General features: G+C 38.3%; 1 protein-coding gene across 1 annotated transcript in view; it reads right to left on the bottom strand.

The window, feature by feature from the left end:
• The window catches only part of EFCAB5 (EF-hand calcium binding domain 5), a 103,265-nt gene that overhangs the window by 31,463 nt on the left and 52,021 nt on the right, over nt 1-19,781 (bottom strand). Inside the window, exons 7-11 of the mRNA XM_052657838.1 lie at nt 8,059-8,214; nt 5,990-6,089; nt 3,844-4,818; nt 1,919-1,996; nt 1,732-1,824 (exon numbers count right to left, since the gene is read on the bottom strand). Coding sequence (XP_052513798.1) covers nt 1,732-1,824; nt 1,919-1,996; nt 3,844-4,818; nt 5,990-6,089; nt 8,059-8,214 — 1,402 coding nt within the window. The remainder of the gene's footprint in view (nt 1-1,731; nt 1,825-1,918; nt 1,997-3,843; nt 4,819-5,989; nt 6,090-8,058; nt 8,215-19,781) is intronic.

Here is a 19,781-nt window from a genome sequence, read left to right as displayed (position 1 = left end):
CCTCCTTTTTTTTTTTTTAAATTTGAGAAAACATCTCTCCCTGATTGTCAGTTTTGATGTATCAGGTAGCACTGAGCCTCACCCACCCTTGCTTCAGGATGGCCGTGTGATATAGGTCCGGCTAGTGATTCACATATGACAGCAATGGGATCCACTATAGGCCAATAAGAATTAGCCCCAGGACTTTTGGGGCAACTACTGGGGCAGAATCACTGGTCTTGTACTCTGACTCCTGAACTAGTAGGAAGTAGGCTTAGAGATGCTCTCATGGAAATCTTTGCCACAATACAGAGAAAATCACCTAAAACTGAAAGTTACACAGAGAAGAACAGGGCTGAGAGGCAAAGAGATAGTGTCCTGCTGCTATTATTGAGCCCTTGGGTTCAGTTGTGCCTGAAGCCAGCTGCAGTCTGGACTCGCTAGTTAAATAAGTCTGTAAATACCACCATTATAACCTCTCCCTCAGGAGGCTTGACTCATATATTTATTTTGAAGCTTGATGTTATAACATGAAGTATATTTCATAGAAGAGCCTGGTGATTTACGATTGATTTATTAACTAATTCAATCATTCATGTGCTGATGCCTTCCATATGAGATCTGATGTAACTTAAAAAGAATCAGCCATGCAATTGTCAAAATGGTAGAGCAAAACTGAAATAAATAAGTAAGATCAGGAGAAGAGGAACATGAAGTAGCAGGCAAAAAGAGCTTAATCAATGCTATACAATTTCACCAAATATTTGGAGGATATAAAGTTTGCTATTTGATCCATTCTTAAATGAGAAAAGAAACTGCAGACAGAAGGAAAATTTTTTGATCTTATAAGTTCTACTACTTGTTGGTGAAAGGTAAAATGATAAAATAGCATTGCAGTACAATACGAATACTTGTTGGGATAATTGTTAAATACATGGTTTACTGAGAGCTAAAAGCTATTCTTTGCTCTCTCTGTTGAGTAGATCTTTCTTTGTAAGTCTTCAAAAACAAGACAGAGCCTCACTTGCCTCACATAGTTAGATGTAGAACTACAAGGGAGAGGAATTGCTGGAATGATTTCTATTGTTCTAATATCTAATTCCCTTTGTACACCTGGATCATAGCTTTAGAGTGGTTTCAGGGCCACATAACCATAAAAAAAAAGGTGTATACAGTTGGCCCTTTGTAGCTGCAGGTTCTGCATCTGTGGGTTCAACTGTGGGTCAAAAATATTCAGGAAAAAAAAATCCAGAAAGTTCCCGAAAGCAAAACTTGAATTTTCCACACATGGGCAACTATTTACATAGCATTCACGTTGCATTTTCAACTATTTACAAAGCATTTACATTGTACTAGGTACTATAAGTGATCTAGATTTAAAGTATATGGGAGTTATATGCAAATACTCATCCATTTTATATAAGGGGTTTGAGCATTTTGAATGTTGGTATTCGTGGTGGGGGGGAATTTTGGGTGGGTAATAGTCATGGAACAATCCCCTGCAGACACTAATGGACACCTGTACTAACACGTATGCTCTAAAGAGCATTACAATAGCAGTACAAGTACACTACCACCTGGAACAGTCATCTTGAATATGTTTCGGTCCATTGGCTCAAGGACAAAACGGTGCAAGTGTCACCCGGCCATTGTGCCTTGGCTAAGTCTAGTCCTTACCATTGGGAACCACAGCAAATTAAAGGTTATCAAATTAGAGTGCCATCTGTTCTTCCTGGCTTTGTTAACATGTACCTGCGAACCTTGAGTTATCATAGATTAAATTTGCCTGTTCCTCGTCTTCATGTTTGGCATACTTCATGTTCCAGTTACAAGTCAGAAGTTCACCTATAAGATACATATGCCATAATATAGTCAACTTCACTTTCACAATGTGTTTGCTCTGGAGTATGCATGAAAGGAGAATTAAAGGAGGAGTCACCTGTCCATGATTTTCCTTCTATTTTTTGGGACTTGGGTTCGCAGGATTTGTCTTTCTGAACTTCCTTTTTAGCAGGTTCTAAAAGGTATAAAAGAAAATCATGCATACAGAACACAAAAACTTTCTTTTGGGTCCTTGTATATGTTATATCATAATGGTATCATTTAATAACTTAATCGCAAAGATATCACTTAATAGATTTAGTTTTTGAGAGCAACTCTGTGACAAAGCCTATGTATTGTACCCAAATTTGGCCACGCAAAATGAGGGCTATATTTCCCAGCCTCCCAGACAGCAGGTGTCACTATGTGCCTGAATTCTGATGAATGAACAAGATAGAAAGGAAAGGAAATGATGTAAAGTCTATCCTTTTTCCTTTCTCCTCGCCTGCTGGTCAGGCTGCAGACATGGTGGTTAGCTATCTTGGAGTGTGTGGCTGGAGGAGACACAAGGCAGAAAGAGCTTGAGCCACTGTTGATTTCTTGGGGCTCATCAATCAAATAAGTTTTGACTTTTATATGAGAAACAAAGAAACTCCTGCCTTGTTTAGACATTGTTATTTTGTTTTGGTTTTGTTTGTTTTTTTAGACACTGTTATTTTGGATCACTGTTACAGAGAGTCAAAATTAATAGTAACTTCACTAATTTTTTAGGCTGTATTCCCACTATGTAAGGAGAACCAGAAATTAGTAGCCCTGTTCTGGAAAGAAATAAATATAATACTGAAAAAATGAAAGATTTCAAATTAGTTAATGATAGTGTAAAATCCTTAACACAGGTTACCCATCTCTTATGGGTTTTAACTAAGAACTTTCTTTGGGACTGTAGAACTTTAGAATTTTTTTTTTAATGCTTAGATAGCATATTAAAAAGAAGAGAGCATTATTTTGCCAACAAAGGTCCGTAAAGTTAAAGCTATGATTTTTCCAGTAGTCATGCATGGTTATGAGAAGAGTTGGACCATAAAGAAGGCTAAGCACTAAAGAATTAATGTTTTTGAACTGTCTTGTTAAAAAAGACTCTTGAGAGTCCCTTGGACTGCAAGGATATCAAGCTAGTCAATCCTAAACAAAATCAATCCTGAATATTCACTGGAAGCAAGGATGCTGAAGCTCCAATATTCTGGCCACCTGATGCGAGGAGCTGACTCATTAGAAAAGACCCTGATGCTGAGAAAGATTGAAGGCAAGAGGAGAAGGGGACGACAGAGGATGAGATGGTTGGATGGCATCACCAATTCAATGCACATGAGTTTGAGCAAGCTCTGGGAGATGGTGAAGGACAGGGAAGCCTGGCGTGCTGCAGTCCACAGGGTCTTAAAGAGTCGGACACAACTGAGCGACTGAACAGCAACAACAACTGAGGCCTTAAGTGACATGGAGATTGGCTCTCGAAAAGATTATAATTCTTCAACTAAAAGGGCATAAATTTGCATAGGCAATTCCCAACAAAAGTCTTCTGCAGAATAAATATTTGAAATCTAGGGTGTTTTCTGTCTTAAATATGACCTTCAGAAACTCTTCTAGAACATCTTATATGCAACTTAAAAAAGTGAGATACTTTAAAAATTTGAAATAAAAGAAAAAAGTGATTTCTAATTTGAGATACTCCATTTAAAATAAAACAGCTTCTGTGCCTTTTCAGAAGTCCAGAGAAAATTTCTACAAGTAATACTACCAGATTTCTTCCTTACAAATGGGCTTCTAGTGTAGAGGGATTTCTAGGTAAATCGACAGCAGAGACTTTCTAGTTTGCATGTAATTGATTGCTCAAAGTGTAGACTCATGTTGAATAGCAAAATATGTCTGAAGTTTGCATGACCGTATATGTCACAAAAAGGTCCTAACCGAAATGAAGATTTTTCTGCAGATTTTAAAAACCGCTCTAGAAAAAAAGGAGCTGATGTAGGAAAGTGATATTACTACCTGAAAGATGATCTTTTGGGCTTGATACTCCAATTTTCTCTTGCAGTTCAGGACTTATGAAGAGTAGCTCTTCATATGGTTGTACTTGAGTCCTTTCTTCCTGTGGAGGGATTTCAGTGTGCTCAAAGGAAATAGATTCCCTAGATGTTTTACTTTCTCCTATGATACTACCTTTTCTCGACCATGAAGTTAAGTCTGTGTCCTGTTGTTCTTCCCGAATTGTTTCTCTGGGTGACTGTGGCTCTGCAGTTGACCCTCTGTGTGGTCCTTGATCTGACTGTGATTCTCTGTGTGCTTCCTGTCCTGCCATTGTCTCTCTGGGTTGTCCTTGATCTGATTGTGACTCTCTCCCTGCTTCCTGTTCTGCAGTTGATTCTCTGGGTTGTTCAAGATCTGATTGTGACTCTCTGCGTGATCCCTGTTCCTCAGTTGACTTTCCATGTGATCCTTGTCCTGTTGTTGACCCTTCGTGTTGTCCTTCTGTTGTAACTGATTCTTCAGAGAGTCCTTGTTTTGCTGTTGATTCGATGTGGGTTCCTTGTGGTACTCCTTGTTCTGTTATTGGCTCATGATGTGGTCTTTGTTCTGTTATTAACTCTCTACTTGATCTTTGTTCTCGAGTTGACCCTGTGTAGGTTCCTTCTTTTGATACTGATTCTTTGTTCAGTTCTTGTTCTCCAGTTGACTCTTCAGGTTGTTCTTGTTCTCTGGTTGAAATTCCATTTGGTCCTTGTTCCACAGTTGCCCCTCTCTGCTGTTCTGGTGGGCTTTGTGGTAGTGTTGATTCTCTATAGTGTTCATGTTGATCTTCTGGGCTTGCTAATAATTTACTTTGGGTTTTGCTAAAATGTTTTTCAGAAGGTAATGTATTCATCTCTAAGAGAACATTGTCAAAGTCTTCATAAATGTGTTTCTGATTATCCATGTCTCCCCAGAACTCAGGTAAGTCTATCTCTCCAAATTCAACAAATGGCCCTAACACAGAAAACAAAACATGTACCTAAACAATTGATCTTATAATGTAGAATCAGAGGTAGTAAATTAATGCAAAAAAAGCAGTAGGCACAGTAATGGGGCCCACAGAACTACTGCTTTAAATGAATATCAATTACATTTCCCAGCAACCCAATAAAAAACAAAAAGGTATCTAAAGGAACATAAAAGATGCTCACTACTGGAAATTAGAAATAATCCCTTCCTAAAATGTATGGAAATGAACATGATTTCTTCTTTTGATGCTTGAAGAGTAGCTTAGACTTTCAAGGCAAATAGAATTTATCCTCTCCTCTTAGTCCTCCACAATAAGCATAGCATAGGGCTGAGGAAAGAGCAAATGTCTTCTACCTCAAACCCTGCCATTTTTGACAACACAGGAGGGTATTATGCTAAGTCAAATAAGGCGGACAGAGAAAGACAAATACCACATGATCTAACTTACATTTTTAAAACAAAAAAATAAAACAAGACAAAAATTGACTCATAGATACAGAGAACAAATGGGTAGTTGCCAGAAGGAAGGGGGTTTGAGGTATGCGTGAAACAGTTGAAGGGAATTAAGACATGCAAACCTCCAGTTATATAATAAATAAGTCATATTACTAAATAATAAATAATATACAGCATAAGGAATATGGTCAATCATAATAACTTTGTAGGGGCACAGAATGCTACCAGATTCATCATGGTGATTATTTCCTATCATATAAAAATGTCAAATCATTGTGTACATTTGAAACTAACATAATATTGTACATCAATTATATTTCAATCAAAAAAATGCTTGGTAGAAGAAAAAACAGTTTTCTTAGAAATCTTAGAATTCTAAGTTGGACTTTAAAACTGGAATTACCATTACCAACTTAATTTCCAAAACATTCAGGTTGTCACTAAAGCATCCCTTCACTGGAATTCTAGCTCAATTCTGACTTAACAACTTTTAGTATTGCACAGTAGTGAAAAACACATCTAGTTCAACTAGATGCTAATGGTAATTACCATTGTATGGCATGAACAACTAGATATAGCCATCATGATCTAAGGGAGGTGGTATATGGAGGGATTCCATGGTAATAGAATGATGTTGTTTTATCACATCCATGTACTGCTTCACTCCAGATTGAGCATACTCCCTCTGGGTGGCACTTACATTGTCTTGGGTTTCGGAGTATACCTTTGAGCACTTTTGAACTTCGGTCATAGAATGTTTCCAGCAAGGCCAATGTCCTCTGACGATCCAAAAACCCTACCTAAGCAGAAAGTTGGCAATCAGTTGTTACATGAGATTTGAAACTTTTATGAGATGGAATATTGAAACTCCTAACTATACTTTTTATACCCAAATTTCTGCACCTTCTTAGCTCCAGGTCATACTTATCTTAAAACACTGTCAATAGTGTGTTTCACACACTATTGTGTCATATAATCAATAATATGTCATATTTCGCTTTCACTACTAGAAGGTTACATTCAGATCTTCAGACAATCCAGAACAAATATTTAGGTCATTAGGGTATGCATTTACAGCTTAGTTCCCAACTTCATATAGTATCCTCTTTTTCTTCTTTCATCCTGCTTTTTAAAATCTATGTTCTTTTGTTGCTTTTTATCTGTTCTTATAAGCTTCCTTATAAGGACTGATGCTGAAGCTGAAGCTCCAGTACTCTGACCACCTGATGTGAAGAGCCGACTCATTAGAAAAGACCCTGATGCTGGGAAAGATGGAAGGCAGGAGGAAAAGTGGATGACAGAGGACAAGACGGTTGGATGGCATCACTGACTCAATGGACATGAGTTTAAGCAAACTCCAGGAGATGGTGAAGGGATCAAACTCCAGGGAAGCCTTGCGGGCTGCAGTCCATGGGGTCACAAAGAGTCAGACATGACTAAGTGACTGAATAACATAAGCTTCGTAAAATCTTTTCAGGAATATGGGGATACAAACAAATAACATAATGTTCATAGACAAATATATTTCAGTAAAGTTGGAATCTATTTTTGGAAATTCATTTGGTGTCCTGGCACAATAGTGCATTCGTAAATTCCCTGATGGCTCAGTTGGTAAAGAATCCGCCTACAAGGCAGGAGACCCCAGTTCAGTTCCTAAGTCAGGAAAATCCCCTGGAGAAGGGATAGGCTACTCACACCAATACTCTTGGGCTTCCCTTGTGGCTCAGCTGGTAAAGAATGCACCTGCAATGTAGGAGACCTGGATTCAATCCCTGAGTTGGGAAGATCCCCTGGAGAAGGAAAAGGCTACTCACCCCAGTATTCTGGCCTGGAGAATTCCATGGACTACAGTCCATGGGGTCACAAAGAGTCAGACATGACTGAGTGACTTTCACTTTCAAATCTTATTCCTAGAAATACTTTTTGATATAAACCTTTCTTGTTTTTAAGAAGCAGAATAAAATGTGGTAGGCTTTCTATTCCCCAAAGAGAAAAGCAGCTCTAGGAAGACACTAGCATAGACAATCCTAAGCAAAAAAAAAAAAAAAAATCCTAAGCAACCCACTCTTAAAAATGGGAAAGAAACTTAGAGACAAGTTATAAATCATATGCAGTGCCACTCAAGATGTAGTCTGCAAGCTGGTACCAGTCTGTGTGTGATAAGAAAGGTAGGAATTGAGAATAGCATCTAGAAAATGCTATAGCAACTTGAGAAAGTAACTGATAATAAATCAGATTTGAATCTGGTAGTAACACAATGTGGACTGTATTTTTTTTTTAATCAGTAGCTATTTATTAAAGTTGAAAAGAAGGGACTTCCCTGATTGCCCAGTGGTTAGGGCTTTGCCTTCCAATGCAGGGGGTGCAGGTTTGATCCCTGGTTGGGGAACTAAGATCTCACATGTCTTACAGCCAAAAAGCAAAACATAAAACAGAAGCCATGTTGCAATAAATTCAATAAAGACTTACAAAAAAATGGTTCACATCAAAAAAATCTTTTAAAAAAAAGTCAAAGGGAAAACCAAGAGAAATTGTAGGAACTGGTAAAACAAAAAAAAATTAAACATAAATCAGTAATTTACTTCCCTGTGTTTGTTAATAGCTCTTAGATTAGAATATGTTTGGATTGTATTTTTATTTCCTTTTTCCCTCTTAGTAATCCATTTTCATTATCAGTCTACATATTAAAAATATCAACATCAACAACCTAAAGACTGGTCCTTCACAACAGATAGTGTGAGAAGCACTACTTTAAGAGGCTTCTCCTACCTTCCCACGGTCACAATGCAGGAAGAGCTCAGCAAACATCTGTCTCCGCATGTCAGTTTTTATGACCTCCCTGAATTCGTCCGCACAATGGCAAAGGTGCTTAAGGAGCTTCTCAAATGTTTCACTTTTAAAGCCTGCAATGTGGAAAGAGATGAGCTGTGGAGAAAAAAAGGATAAGTGATTGATTAAAAACCGTGTTCTTCACTTGGATTTTTTTCCCCCAAGGATTCCATTGATGTGCGTGCAATTACTGGCTGCAATTTTTTCCATATCATCTGCTGTCACTTACATAAAGCATTTTCAACTTAATGCTGTTCTTTGGCTGTGCTGCAGAGAGAGGGGATCAATACAGTCCCCAACACCATAGAGCAGTTACATACACCATAGACCGGTACACACAGTTGGAACAATTTCCCTCTAGGTCACATCAGTCTTATATGGGAGCAGTTGTTAACCTCACAGTATGAAACAGCAGCAGTCATAAAATGTGGCCAGTAAATGAATAGTTCTTCAAATGCAGTTTTTCTTTTGATGTGGGGGATATAAGAGCATGTGTTTTCGTTTTCCAAGGCTGGCTACATTTAATTACTGGCGTGCAAGGGACGGGGACGGCTTCCCAGGTGGCTCGGAGGTAAAGAATCCACCTGTCAATGCAGTAGATGAAGGAGACATGGGTTCAATCCCTGGGCTGGGAAGATCCCCCAGAGGAGGGCATGGCAACCCACTCTGGCATTCTTGCCTGGAAAATCTCATGGACATAGGACTGGTGGGGTACAGTCCATGGAGTCGCAAAGAATCAAGCACAACTTAGAGACTAAATGATGACAACAAATCCTTTGTCTATGATTTGTTTTTTCCTTTGAAAGTGTAGAATCTGAGAATATCTATGCTCTTAGGTTATACCTCTTGAGGCTTGGTGAATATAATCCCAGACGAGAGATTTTTCGCTTAGAAGGTAAATGCATCTGGGGTCTTCCCTGGTGGTCCAGTGGCTAAGACTCCAAGTTCCCAATGCAGGGAGCCTGGGTTCAGTCCGTGATCAAGGAAACAGATCCCACAGGCAGCAAATAAGAGCTCACATGCCGCAACTAAAGATCCTGTGTGCTACAACCGAGACCCAGCGCAGCTAAACAAATAACTATTTATTAATAAAAAGAAGGTAAAAGCTTCTGTATTTTTTGGTGGGTTTTGACATCAGGCTTGTATATCCTTTTTCACTCTCACCTTTTGCACTCCCACAACTAATTTATGAGTGGTCGTTTCTCCTTAGCCTCAACATCAATGTGTATTACTTTATAGATTTCTGATAATTTGATAGATCAGGAACATTACAATCTTGTTCTATCCGTGACTATAAGTATCTCAGTGAGTTTCTCAGTGGGATCCTCTTTAAGTGTTAACCCACTTCTTTCTCTGCCCCAAGCAAAGAGGTAGCCAAATTTGTACAGAATGACCCTGCTTCAATAGCTAGATTTCCATATTTCATTTCCTGTTTAATATCATCTAGGCAAATTTAGGATGTATTATGTAAGAAATATGACTTGAATCCATATTAGTGAACCATAAACCATCCTTCAACTGGCTTAGAGATCAAAAGAGGAAAACTTAAAGCAGAGCAAAGGAGCTTTTCTAAATATTTCATTTCCTTAACAGCTTCTTGATGGGTTAATGAGCACAATCAAGTTCTCATTGGTTGCCTTGGGAAGCATAGTAGTGTACAGGTTAAGTAAGACTTCACATTTTGTCTGGGTTCAAAGCTCAGTTCCTATATTTACTGGCTGAGTAACCTACGATGAGGGAAGATACCCCGGAGAAGGAAATGGCAACCCATTCTAGTATTCTTGCCTGGAAAATCCCACGGACAGAGGAGACTGGCAGGCTACAGTCCATGGGGTCGCAAAAGAGTCTGACACGACTGAGTGACTAAACAACAACCATCACCTTGAATGAGTCACTGGACTTTACAGTTCCTTAATTTGTTCCTTAATAGCTACCATAGTAGCTATTTCACTGGGTCATGGAGAGGCTCTTTTATATAAACGAAGCATAGGTATTTCATGCATTAAGTTCCCTGAAGTCTCGTTTCCTTTTGAACTAGGTAAAGAAATTGATGGAGAAGGTTTTCTTTATAAAATAAAAGTCCTCTCAGCTGACATTCACATTTTAAAAAGAAAAATCCAGTGAGATCAGTGGTTCTCAAAGTGTGGTCCCTTGAGAACTTATTAGAATTGAAAATTTGGGGGCCCTACTCCAAACCTACTGAATCAGAAGCTCTGGGGTGAGACCTAAAATCTATGTTTTTAGAAGTTTTCTCAGTGATTCTTTTGCTCAAACTCACTGAAGTTTGAACTAGATGGTCTGGGGAAACTGGTTCTAATTATACCAGTATTCTAAGATCCTGTTGTTCAGTCCTCAGTCAATTTTTCTTGAATAGTAGATACTTTTCTAAATTACTGGTCAGGAAGAATTACTGAATAATTGATATTTTCTGGAATATTGTGGCTCTCTCTTCTAAAGCTGAAATAAAAATTACTGATTCATGAAAAGATTCCTCTTGTTGGGACTTTGCTGGTGGTCCATGGGGGGATACAGGTTTGATCCCTGGTCAGGGACTAAGATCCATTATGCTGCTGCTGCTGCTGAGTCACTTCAGTCGTGTCCGACGCTGTATGACCCCATAGACGGCAGCCCACTAGGCTTGCCCGTCCCTGGGATTCTCCAGGCAAGAACACTGGAGTGGGTTGCCATTTCCTTCTCCAATGCATGAAAGTGAAAAGTGAAAGTGAAGTCGCTCAGTCGTGTCCGACTCTAGCGACCCCATGGACTGCAGCCTACCAGGCTCCTCCGTCCATGGGATTTTCCAGGCAAAAGTACTGGAGTGGGGTGCCATTGCCTTCTCCATCCATCATGCTACGCATGGCCAAAAATAGAGAGGAAAAAAAAAAAAGATTCATCTTGTTTTGGATTAAGCTTTTGGAAACTGACCTCAAAGCCATATGCGTTTTCTGGCTGTGGGAATGCTATCAAGTCAAGAATTAGTTTAACTGTTCCTCCAAGACACATTTGAACATTCTAGATTTATAGCCTATGGGTTTTCTGAATGAGCATGTTCTGTAAGCCTGGGCTATTTGACATGAAAGACTACCAGAGGCCAACTGAACTACATACCAAATTCCAAATAGAACAATTACAGCATTCTGCCAAGGTCTCTTGTAAAAACAAAAAAGTGAAAACATATCGTAGCCTCTGTGTTTTTACATCCTCCCAAGGAATGAATCAATTAATATCCATAAATCCTGACATAATTGCTTAGATGAACTTAAGAATATGATTAACTACGAATACCCTTTGTTTAATCACTTTGTGAGCTGTCAAACATTTGACCTGTGCTCAGTCACGTTATCTGTATGTACTGGATCCCAACATAATGAATTCTAGGCTTTTCATTTCTGACAGGAAAATCACAACATTGAGGATGAGGTAAATCTCACGTTTGGGAGGAGTCTGGTAGGCTGTGGTCCATGGAGTCACCAAGAGTCGGACACGATTGAGTGACTTCACTTTCACTTTTCACTTTCATGCCTTGGATAAGGAAATGGCAACCCACTCCAGTGTTCTTGCCTGGAGAATCCCAGGGACGGCGGAGCCTGGTGGGCTGCCGTTTCTGGGGTCGCACAAAGTCGGACACAACTGAAGCGACTTAGCAGCAGCAGCAGCAGTTATCGTTACATTCTACAGCCTTGGGATTCACACATTTAATTATAGACATACAGGGGAGTTCATGAAGTGAGTGACCTGAGAGCAACAGTAAGAAACTGTGTTTGGAAACTATGTTAGGTATTAACTTCCAAACTGTATTTGTAAGCTTTGGTAGTAAATAACACTTCAGAAATGTCTGCAAACAAGAACCAGAGAATATTGAAATACACAGTATATATGCTGTCTATCATTGAAGAAGTGGTGGGTTCATACAGCATGTGGAATCTAGAAAAATGGTACTGATGAACCTATTTGCATAGCAGAAACAGAGACTCAGACATAGAGAACAAGTGTAGGGATACCCAGCGGGGGAGGAGGGTGGGATGACCTGGGAGACTGGGATTGACACGTGTACACTGCTATGAATGCAATAAATCACTAGTGAGAGCCTGCTCTATAGCATGGGCAGCTCTATTTGATGCTCCCTGGTGACCTAGATGAGAGGGACATCCAGAAGGGAGGGGACATGTGTATATATATGGCTGATTCACTTTGCTGTATGGCAGAAACTAGCACAGTGCTGTGAAATAACTTTATACTCCAATAAATTAAAAAAAAAAACACGACTGTTCCTTTTAAAATTTGTATAGGGAGCAAAATACCTACTTGAACAACTCACCGTAAAAATGATGCAAATGTTAACTTTTGCCTCCTAGGAAGAGTTGTCTCATGGGAGCCAGAGTGCTCTGAGAATTTAAAATGAACTTGACACTTTCCCAAAATATATTTCTTATGAGTCTAAATATTCTATTTATAATCAAAACAATCTCAAATAAACTAGCACATTTTACATTTAAAATTGTTCCTGTCAATGTACACACTGCTATATTTAAAATGAGTAACCCAACAAGGACCTACTGTATGCCACAGGGAACTCTGTTCAATATTATGTATATGTAGCAACGTAAATGGGAAAATAACTTGAAAAAGAATAGACACACGTATATGTAAAACCCAATCACTTTGCTGCACACCTGAAACTAACACAGCATTGTTAATCAACTATACTCCAATAGAAAATAAAAATTCAAAAGAAACCATTCTTGTCAATAAATAAACATTTAAAGCATTGTTCTTAGCGTTCTTTCTAAAGTAAGGAGCTACAAGGTGGAGATACTTAAGTAGAAGAAATTAAAAACTCATGGACACTAGAAAACTTTCCTACACGAATCCTGGTCCACTGAAGTCTCATTTTTATTCTACTGTGCATCCCTCAGCACCATAATAAAAACATAGTAGTATAACTCATAATGTTTTGCACCTGTTCATTGCTTTGTAATTGTCTTTTTGTGGCATGTGTTCTTAACTTGGGGACTTCCCCAAGGGCTCAGCAGGTAAAGAATCCACCTGCCATGCAGGAGACTCAGGTTCGATCCCTGGGTCAGAAAGATCCCCTGGAGGAGGAAATGGCAACCCATTCCTGTCTGGGAAATGCCATGGGCAGAGAAGCCTGGCGGGCTACAGTCCATGGGCTGCAGAGTCAGACACAACTGAGCACGCATGCACATCCTTAGCTTGCTTCTATTTTGATTCTTTCATTCCCTGTACCCTACTCTGGCTTCATCCAGTGTATGTATGCACATGCGCGCACACATACACACATGGACATAAATGCCTGCCTATACCCACAGGCACACCCCCATACAACAATGCATTATTTGATCCTTAAGTGTAAGAAATACAACTCGAACTTTGAGCTCTTTTCCAGCACAGAGAGTAAATAGTATATACTTAAGAAGTAAGAAACTAGAAGTAAATATTCTAAAATAGCTATTTTTGGTCTTCACTTACTGGAATAAAATGAAAATGATGAAATGATGAATAAAATGAAATAGATGAAAAGAGAGGTTATGGTCAACAAAAAGATTATCATCTGTTCATTTACCCACCAGAAAACAGAAATGCTAGAAAAATGTGAATATGGAAGTATATGTGGCCATTCATTCTTTCCATTTGTCTTTTTCTCTATATTATCAGTAATTATTACTCAGTGACTCTTATTTTTTCCAAACATACTGCAACCTGAAGGCAAATTACACTGCTCATTAAAACAATTAGAGGGGCAATTGCATGGCATAGTATCGCCACTGGGTGGCGCCTGTGTGTAATAGCCGACATGTATTTCATTTTGTTTCAGTTTCATTGAATGCTGGCAGAATAACTTTAAAACACACCTCTTTAAAAGCATATATTCATTCCATCCATGTTATACATGAACCTTATAAACTAAAGTTACCTCAATAAAAAATAAATTTTAAAAAATTTAGATAAATTTTTTAAAATTTAGGTGTTCTAAACACTACTTCTTTGTCTGATGTCATGTCTTAGTGATTTATTGATCATATAATTAAATATATCCAATATTTTATATAAGAAACACTTCCTTGGTTTCTGTTGATGTAATAGCTCTTCACTCTAAATAAAGCACCTTAAGATGTGCTACTTGCATTTTAGGAGAAGGTGGGAAATGTCAGAAAAACTGTTTTTATTAGCCCAAACCACTCATTAAAAAATATTTTATTTATAAAAACACACATATACATATGCACACACATATATATAGATATATACATCTACAAAGGTATTACATAGAATGCTGAAAGTTACTATAAAGTGTGTGTGTATATACATACATATATATAATGACTTCCCTGGTGGCTCAGAGGGTAAGGAATCCTCCTGCAATGCAGGAGACCTGGGTTCGATCCCTGGTTGGGAAGATCCCCTGGAAAACGGCATAGCAACCCACTCCAGTACTCTTGACTGGAGAATCCCTATGGACAGAGGAGCCTGGTGGGCTACAATCCATGGGATTGCAGAGTCGGACACGACTGAGCAACTAAGCACAGCACATATATGTATATATTCCACCCTTACCCATTTTCTCCTTTAATTGTGCGGACTTACATACATATATACATATACACACAAACAGACAAATATCATATATGGTTATATACATATATATTCATATATGATATGTATGTATGTGTATATGTACATATTGTTGAATTAATTTAAATGAATGAAGGGAGGAAATAAAACTGACATCAGACTTCACAACATCCAATACCAGAAAATAATTAAGCAATGTCTATATTGTTTTGAGGTGGAAAGGTGATCCAAATACAGTATATTCATTCAAAATACAGTTTCAAAGGCAATATGCAGGCATTTTCAACATAAAAGAAGTCAGAAAATAGAGCACCCTTGTGACCTTCCTGAAAACAACTTTACAAGAAATTTAGCCAATTAAGAGATAAACAAAAATAAATAACTCAGGAATAGAAAAACCATTGTAAAAAGACAGGAGGTGAACCTTAAATCCATTTAGATATTAGACTAAGATTAATCAACTATCGGAACTATAATTACAGGAAAAAAAAGTAAATAATGTAAATCTGGATAAAATAACTTGGGGGAATTCCCTGAGAGTCCAGCAGTTAGGACTTGGTGCTTTCACTGCTGGGGCCTGGGTTCAACATCAGATCAGGGAACTAAAGATCCTACAAGCTGAGGGGCACAGCCAAGAGAAAAAACTAAACTAAACTTGGGGAACATAAAAAGAAAAAAAGATAGGAAGACATGAGGAAATATTAAACCCTTCACCTTTTATAGTAGTGCATCAACTGTTATTTTATGTAATTGAAACATGTGATTTAAAAAGTGACTGTAACCTTTCCTGATCTTCATCATATTGCCTTTTCTTAGAGTGATTTTAGAATAATTTTTCTGATGATATGTCCAATTTCAATAATTCTCTTATTTATACTTTAGTTTCTCTTTCCTCTGTTGGAATCAAGTATAATTAAATACTTTTTATTTAAAGTAATTAAAATTTTATAACAAAATTTATGACATCCACATTATATGTCCTTCTATTTACTGAGACAAAAAATATAAAGCTGTTTTAAATGATGTTCATCTAAGACTAACAATGGTTATTTCTGGGTAAGAAATTAATTATAGGGACTTCCCTGGTGGTCCAGTGGCTAAGACTCTGTGTTCCCAATGCAGGGGGCCCAGGTTTGATCCCTGGTTGAGGAACTAGATCCTGCATGCTACAACTAAGAGTTCACATGCTGCAATCAAGACCCAGTGCAGCCAAATAAATAAATAAATATTTTTAAAAAGAAATTTATGAAAAATTTTAAATCCTTATCTTTTCAGTTTTATGAGTTGTTTGAATACTTTTTGTTTAGTCATGATAATTTTTACAAAATCAAGTAATTTTTCCTTAAAAAAGTATTCCATGGTGTTATTAAGAATTAATCCTATTAATAGGTTATGGGAATATATACATTGTTATTCTATTTTTATATTTATCTGTGCTTTTAAAATTCTTCACCCTACTATATTTTTAAAAAGTTTTAAGACTATAATTTCTCAACTGAGTAAATATTTAGTAGCATTCCATACAGATGTAAGATCTTGACCCAATAATTACTAAATAAAGTATTTTTAAATTTCAAAATGGTTGGGCTTACATAATTTTAAAACTGTTTATTTTCCAGTTTTATTACATAACAAATGGGCTTCCCTGGTAGCTCAGCTGGTAAAGAATCTGCCTGCAATGCAAGAGACCCTGGGTTGATTCCTGGGTCAGGAAGATCTGCTGGAGAAGGGATAGGCTACCCATTCCAGTATTCTTGGTCTTCCCTGGTGGCTCGGCTGATAAAGAATCCGCTTGCAATGTGGGAGACCTGGGTTAGATCCCTGAGTTGGGAAGATTCCCCTGGAGAAGGGAATGGCTACCCACTCCAGCGTTCTAGCTGGAGAATTCCATAGACTGTATAGTCCATGGGGTCCCAAAGAATCAGACATGACTGAAAGACTTTCACTTTCAAGAAAATATAACATCAGATTTCTAGTTTTTGAAACTTACAAAGTTTTCTTGGTGGCCTATTTATGATAAAGTCTGATCAATATTCTTTGAAAACTAAATCAGGGTAACTGTAGGGACTGAAGTTCTGTATATGCTTGTAAAATGTCTTATTACATAACAGACATTATATTAAATAATATCTTATTATATATAGAACAGTATAACAGCTTCTTCATATCTTTATTTATTTTTTGCCTTTTTAAGTTATCAAATACTTAAAAAGTTTTGTTACTTCACACCATACACAAAAATGAACTCAAAGGATCAGACATTTAAATAGACGTATATATTAGTTAAAACTAAAATATATGAGCCTATCTTTATGATCTTTAATTAGGCAATAGTTTCTTGGATATAACATCAAAAGCAAAAGCAACAAAAGAAAAAAATAGACAAACTGGACTTCATCAAAACTAAAAATTGTGTGCTTTGAAGGACATCATCAAGAAAATGAAAGGAGGGACATCCCTGGCAAGCCAGAGGTTAGAACTTTCTGTGCTTCTACTGCAGGGGGCACGGGTTTGATCCCTGGTCTGGGAACTAAATTCCTACATGCAACAGTGAGGACAGGAGACTAACTTTTAAAAAAAGAAGAGAAAATGAAAAGATAACCAGCAGAATAGAAGAAAATATTTCTAAAATATACTTGACAAGGGATTGTCAAATATATCTGGATTATATAAAATATATAGACAATATTAAAGCTTTAATAACCCGATGTTGCTGCTGCTGCTGCTAAGTCACTTCAGTCATGCCCGACTCTGTGCCATCCCATAGATGGCGGCCCACCAGGCTCCCCCGTCCCTGGGATTCTCCAGGCAAGAACACTGGAGTGGGTTGCCATTTCCTTCTCCAATGCATGAAAGTGAAAAGTGAAAGCGAATTCACTCGGTCGTGTCTGACTAGTAGCGACCCCATGGACTGCAGCCTACCAGGCTCGTCTGTCCATGGGATTTTCCAGGCAAGAGTACTGGAGTGGGGTGCCATTGCCTTCTCTGTAATAACCCGATAATAAAGACAAATAACCCAAATTAAAAACGGTCAAAGGATATAAGTAGACATTTCTCCAAAGAAGATATGCAAGTCTCCAATACCTGAAAAGATGCTCGGTGTCATTTTAGCCATCAGAGCCATTTAGCGTTTCAAAAGCACCGTGAGCTACCACTTTACCCCCACAGGGTGGCTATAGTTAAAAAACAAAACGATGAAACAAAGCAAACGAAAAAAACAAAACAGAGAATAACAGGTGTTGCCAAGGATGTGGAGTTCACTATGGGAATGCAAAACAGGGCAGGCAGCCACTGTGGAAAGCAGTCTGGCAGTTCCTTAAAAGGTTAAACATAGAGTTGGTATATGAACCAGCAATTCCGCTCCTAGGTATATACCTAAGGGAACTGAGACATACGCTCACAGGAAAATATATTCATAAATGTTTATAGCAGCATTATTTACAATAATAAAAAAAGTGAAAACAGCCCAACTGATGAATGGATAAAGTGCGCTCTGTCCATACGAAGGAATATTTTGTTTTGTTTTTAGTTGCTAAGTCATGTCCAACTCTTTTGTGACTCTATGGATTGTAGTCCACCAGGCTCCTCTGTCTGTGGAATTTCCCAGGCAAGAAGACTGCATTGGTTTGCCATTTCCCTCTCCAGGGGATTTTCCCAACCGAGGGATCGAACCCACGTCTCCTGCATAGGCAGGCAGATTTTTTTACCCCTGAGCCACCAGAGAAGTCCGTAGATTCTCATTAGTTATCTATTTATACATAATATCAATAGTGTATATATGTCACTCCCAACCTCTCTATTAATTCCACCATCCCCCTTGGTCCAGAACAGAGTCTTTATTGGAGTTTGCTCAGGAAAGATAAGGCAGGGCAGGGTAAACAGTTTAGGACTGGCAATTTGAATAATCCCAGTAGACTTTGGGGCACAGGAGCTGTCCCCAGTTATCTGGCATCTGGTCCTGGGTTGATTTGAGGCAGGGGAAATACTGGTTTGGTGAGTGAGGTTTAAACCAGTAGATGGTTCAGAGTATGTGCTTTGGATCACAGAGAATATATAAACAATTTTGGCCATTAGTTTGGCCTGTGACTAATGGACACCAAATACTCAAATACAGAATCTAAGAAATCAGAACATAATAGAGACAGGATGGCCAAGTTCTTGTCTACATGATAATCATTTCAAGGGTTCCAGAAATCCTTCAAACAGAATCTTGAAACTGTATTTAGTGCACGGTCATCACTGTCCATGAAGCGAGGGTGAAGGAGTGGAGGAGAAAGTTACCTTGACTCTGGTACTCAGAAAAACAAGGGGAATTAGAGGGAAGTCATGAAAAAACATAAAAGCAGGCTGAAGAAACAGGACCCTGGTACCATTAAACCGCTTCTTTTGCTTATTCTGCTACAATAAAATCATAATTTATCAAGTGTAATTTTGTGTTGACTTTGAAGCAAACGGCCTGAATACTAATTTCTCCAGCTCCACTCACTGTGAGACCTTGTACAAGTTACTTAACCTTTCTGAACCTCAGTATCTTCATCTATAAAATTAGGAATAAGAATTGCTGAAGTTTCCAGGAGTTGCTGATTTAATTTAATTTAATCACTTATTAGATGGCAACCCACTCCAGTGTTCTTGCCTGGAGAATCCCAGAGATGGGGGAGCCTGGTGGGCTGCCGTTTATGGGGTCGCACAGAGTTGGACACGACTGAAGCAACTTAGCAGGAGCCCCAGCAATCACTTAATGGCAAATAGATGGGGAAACAATGGAAACAGTGACAGACTTTATTCTCTTGGGCTCCAAAATCTCTGCAGATGGTGACTGCAGCCATGAAATTAAAAGACACTTGCTCCTTGGAGGGAAAGCTATGATAAACCTAGACAGCAACCTAAAAAGCAGAGACATTACTTTGCCGACAAAGGTCTGTCTAGTCAAAGCTATGGTTTTTCCAGTAGTCATGTATGGATGTGAGAGTTGGACCATAAAGAAAGCTGAGGGCCAAAGAATTGATGCTTTTGAACTGTGGTGTTGGAGAAGACTCATGAGAGTCCTCTGGAATGCAGGGAGATCA

The sequence above is a fragment of the Budorcas taxicolor genome, chromosome 19, assembly GCF_023091745.1.
Source record: "Budorcas taxicolor isolate Tak-1 chromosome 19, Takin1.1, whole genome shotgun sequence".
NCBI classification, from domain to species: Eukaryota; Metazoa; Chordata; class Mammalia; order Artiodactyla; family Bovidae; genus Budorcas; species Budorcas taxicolor.
Note: the sequence above shows the minus strand (reverse complement) of the source record. Positions and strands in the feature narration are given on the sequence as shown.